This window comes from Rhincodon typus, chromosome 15, assembly GCF_021869965.1.
Source record: "Rhincodon typus isolate 14 chromosome 15, sRhiTyp1.1, whole genome shotgun sequence".
Lineage (NCBI taxonomy): Eukaryota > Metazoa > Chordata > Chondrichthyes > Orectolobiformes > Rhincodontidae > Rhincodon > Rhincodon typus.
In genome coordinates this window covers 5277021-5280574 of record NC_063346.1, presented here as the reverse complement: position 1 = coordinate 5280574, position 3554 = coordinate 5277021, and the positions used below count along the sequence as shown (strand labels likewise).

Below are 3554 nucleotides of genomic sequence, written 5' to 3'. Positions count from 1 at the left end.
TGTGTGGAGAGGGGTAAAGGCAGTGTGGAAGAGGTAAAGGCAGTGGGAAGGGGGTAAAGGCTGTGGGGAGAGGGGTAAGGGCTGTGGACCGGGAGGAGTAGTAAAGACTGAGGGGAGAGCAGTAATGGCAGTGTGGAGGGTGTAAAAGCAATGTGGAGAGGGATAAAGGCAGTATGGAGAGGGTTAAATGGAGTCAGGAGAGGAGCAAAGGCTATGGAAGAGGGGTAAAGGTTGTGTGGAGAGGTGTTTTAGCAGTGGGGAGGGAGTAAAGGCAGTGGGAAGGGGGTAAAGGCAGTGTGGAGAGGGGTAAAGACAGTGTAGAGAGGGGTAAAGGCAGTGTGGAGAGGGGTAAGGGCAGTGTGGAGAGCAGTAAAGGCTTTGGGAGGGGGTAAAGACAGTGTGGAGAGGGGTAAAGGTAGTGTGGAGAGGGGTAAAGGCTGTGGGGAGAGCAGTAAAGGCTTTGGGAGAGGGGTAAATGCAATGGGGAGAGCAGTAAAGGCTTTGGGAGAGGGGTAAATGCAGTGGGAAGGGAGTAAAGGCATTGGGGATAGGGGTAATTGATCCACTACTGGCTGCCTTGCCTTTAGCTGCCCAAGCCCTAAGTATTGAAATTGCCTTAAATCTCTCCTTCATCCTTTATCTTTTATTCACTTAGAGGCTGTGGGTGTCTCTGCCAGTATTCATTGCCCATCCCTAGCTGCCTTTGAGAAGGAAGGAGACAGTGAAGGAACGGTGATATATTTCCAAGTCAGGATGGTGAGTGGCTTGGAGGGGAACTTGCAGGTTCTATGTATCTGCTGCCCTTGTCCTTTTTGATGGAAATGATTTGGAAGGTGTTTGGAACGTGTTCCCTAACTTATTTATAAACAACCTGTGCAGACATGTCATGATATTCATCTGGGATGGGTAATCCTTAAACATAGACCTTCTGCCCAGAGGTAGGGACGTTACTATTGCACCACAAACAGTCCTTAAAACCAGCTTCTCTGCGGGAGCCTTTGAACAATAGCCTTAAATCTCCTTTTGTGGCCTCTTTTGAAGTTTTGTTTGATGATTGCTCTTTATTATTTGTGGCGTGTTTTACTATCTTAAGGACACTTTTAAGAGATGAAAGCTGTTCTTTGAAGCAGACCTAAAGTTCAGCAGCTTACCTGTGCTCTGCGTTAATGTGAAGTTTGGATTCGGAGCTATGCTAAAGGTCATCCTTGGCCCATTTGCACTTTCATCTTTGTCCACAGCATGAATTGTCTGGATGAGCTGTAATTAAAGGAACAGACACTTAATATCTTATCAGTATTCAGAAATTGGGATTATTGTATACTTACCTTTCCTATTCTTAAAGAAATTTAACTTGGTCTGACGCTTAGGTGGTCTCTATAACATAATAGAATGCTAACACTCACAAAGCAATGAGTTTAGAAACTGTTATGAGATATTTGACAACCCTTGACATCAGGGCCACATTTGACCAAGTCTGGCATCAAGGAGCACGAGCAAAACTGGAATCAATGGGTATCAGAGGGCAAACTCTCCCCTGGTTGGAGTCTTTGGAAAGGAAGATGGTCGTGGTTGTTGAAGGTCATCAATCTCAGCTCCAGGACATCTCTGCCGGAGTTCCTCAGGGTAGTGTCCTCAGCCCAATCATCTTCAGCTCTTTTATCAATAACTTTCCCTCCATCATAAGGTCAGAAGTGGGGATATTGTCTGATGGCTACACAATGTTCAGCACCTCCTCAGATACTGAAACAGTCCATGTTCAAAAGCAACAAGATCCAGACAATATCCAGGCTTGGACTGACATGTGACAAGTAATATTCACGCCATAAAAATGCCAGGCAATGACCGTCTTCAATAAAGACAATCTAACGATTGCCCCTTAACATTCAATGGTTTTGCCATCACTGAAACCCCCACTATCAACATCCTGGGAGGCTAACAAAGACAGAAACCAAACTAGACTGCCACTCTTGGATAGGCACATGGACGATAGTAAAATGTAGTGTATACAGGGTAGTTTGATCTTACAGTAGGATAATAGGTCGGCACAACATCGTGGGCCAAGGGGCCTGTACTGTGCTGCACTGTTCTATTTTCTATAAATATAATGTCTACAGCAACAGGTTAGAAGCTAAGAATACTGCAGCGAGTAACTCACTTCCTCACTTTAACAAAGCCTATCCACCATCTACAAGGAATAACTCAGGAATGTGATGCAATATTTGCCTTAAAATATAGCTGCAACAACACTCAAGTAATTTGATGCAACCCAGGACAAAGCCATTTGATTGGCATCACCATAACATCATGCACAGTAGCAGCAGTATGTATCATCCAAAAGATGCACTGCAGAAATTCAAAAAGTCTCCTTACACATCACCTTCCAAATGCTCAAACTCCATCATCTAGAAGTATAAGGGTAGCAGATAGATGGAAACACCAACTCCTGCAAGTTCCCCTCAAAGTCAATCATCATCCTGACTTGGAAATGAATCGCTGTCACAAAGACCTTATCTTTATATATTATTTTCTGATTGGGAAGGGATTACTGCTGTTTGTTCCAGCAATGCAGGAAGATTTCTGCAGATGGACTGGCACTAGGGGGTCTATACAAAGTGAGATTCAGCTGGTAACAGGTAGCTGGTCTATGGTCTGGTGACCAGTTTTTGATGACAAAGGCCTTATTCCTTGACAGCTGTGATATGATCTGCTCCCAGTTGGTTGAACAGCTTGTGGGTCTGAATGATATGGCCAGAAGCCTTCAGATCTCCACAAAATGAGGCAGTGTCTCTCTATCTCTGCAGTAGAAGATACCCCATGCCTGATGAAAGCCAGTCTATTCTCCTTCACCAGTTACAGTAAGCTGTAGCTTTTAACTAATAGTCAAGGGACTTTACAATTTGTGAATCAGTTGCTGTTTGTCTTTTGTAAGGAAGTGAGAAGTACCTGGAGGAGAGGGAGCATTGAACAGCAAGCTCTGTCATGCAAATGGATCACCTCAGCAAACAGCATAGACAAGGCCATTAAACTGCCTTTCCAATTTTGCCTGCCACCAAAATATTGATGTTTTTATCTTTCCCTATATGTGTGGAGGGATCGTTTTATCAGTAAGTAAGAGTTTTAATTAGTGGAGTGATATATCAGCAATTCATAAATGTTTCCATGTCATTAGAATCTATTTGTGTTAAATACAGGAATCTGGTCCATGTTTTTCATTAACCTGGATTATGAAAGTAAGATAAATTGAGGAATTTTGTGTGCTTTGATAAAGTCATTATGCTTTGCAATGATTCTAGGTATAGACAGGAACAAAAAGAAATTTGCTGGAAAAGCTCAGCAGGTCTGGCAGCATCTGTGAAGGAAAAAACAGAGTGAATGTTTTGGGTTCAGTGACCCTTCCTCAGAATTGATGGTGGCTGGGAGAATGTCAGTTTATATGCAGAAAATAGAGAGTTGGGTAGGATAGGGAGTAACGATAGAATAGAGCCCAATGGGGACAGTTAGTGACTAACAACAGGGGGTGTGTAATGGCAGGCCTTGTTACCACATAGCCTGCC

At 43.5% G+C, this 3554-nt stretch overlaps 1 protein-coding gene across 1 annotated transcript in view; it reads right to left on the bottom strand.

Annotated features, from left to right (window-relative positions):
* The window catches only part of LOC109935108 (cadherin-11-like), a 555370-nt gene that overhangs the window by 360559 nt on the left and 191257 nt on the right, over positions 1-3554 (bottom strand). Inside the window, exon 10 of the mRNA XM_048605952.1 lies at positions 1152-1257. Coding sequence (XP_048461909.1) covers positions 1152-1257 — 106 coding nt within the window. The remainder of the gene's footprint in view (positions 1-1151; positions 1258-3554) is intronic.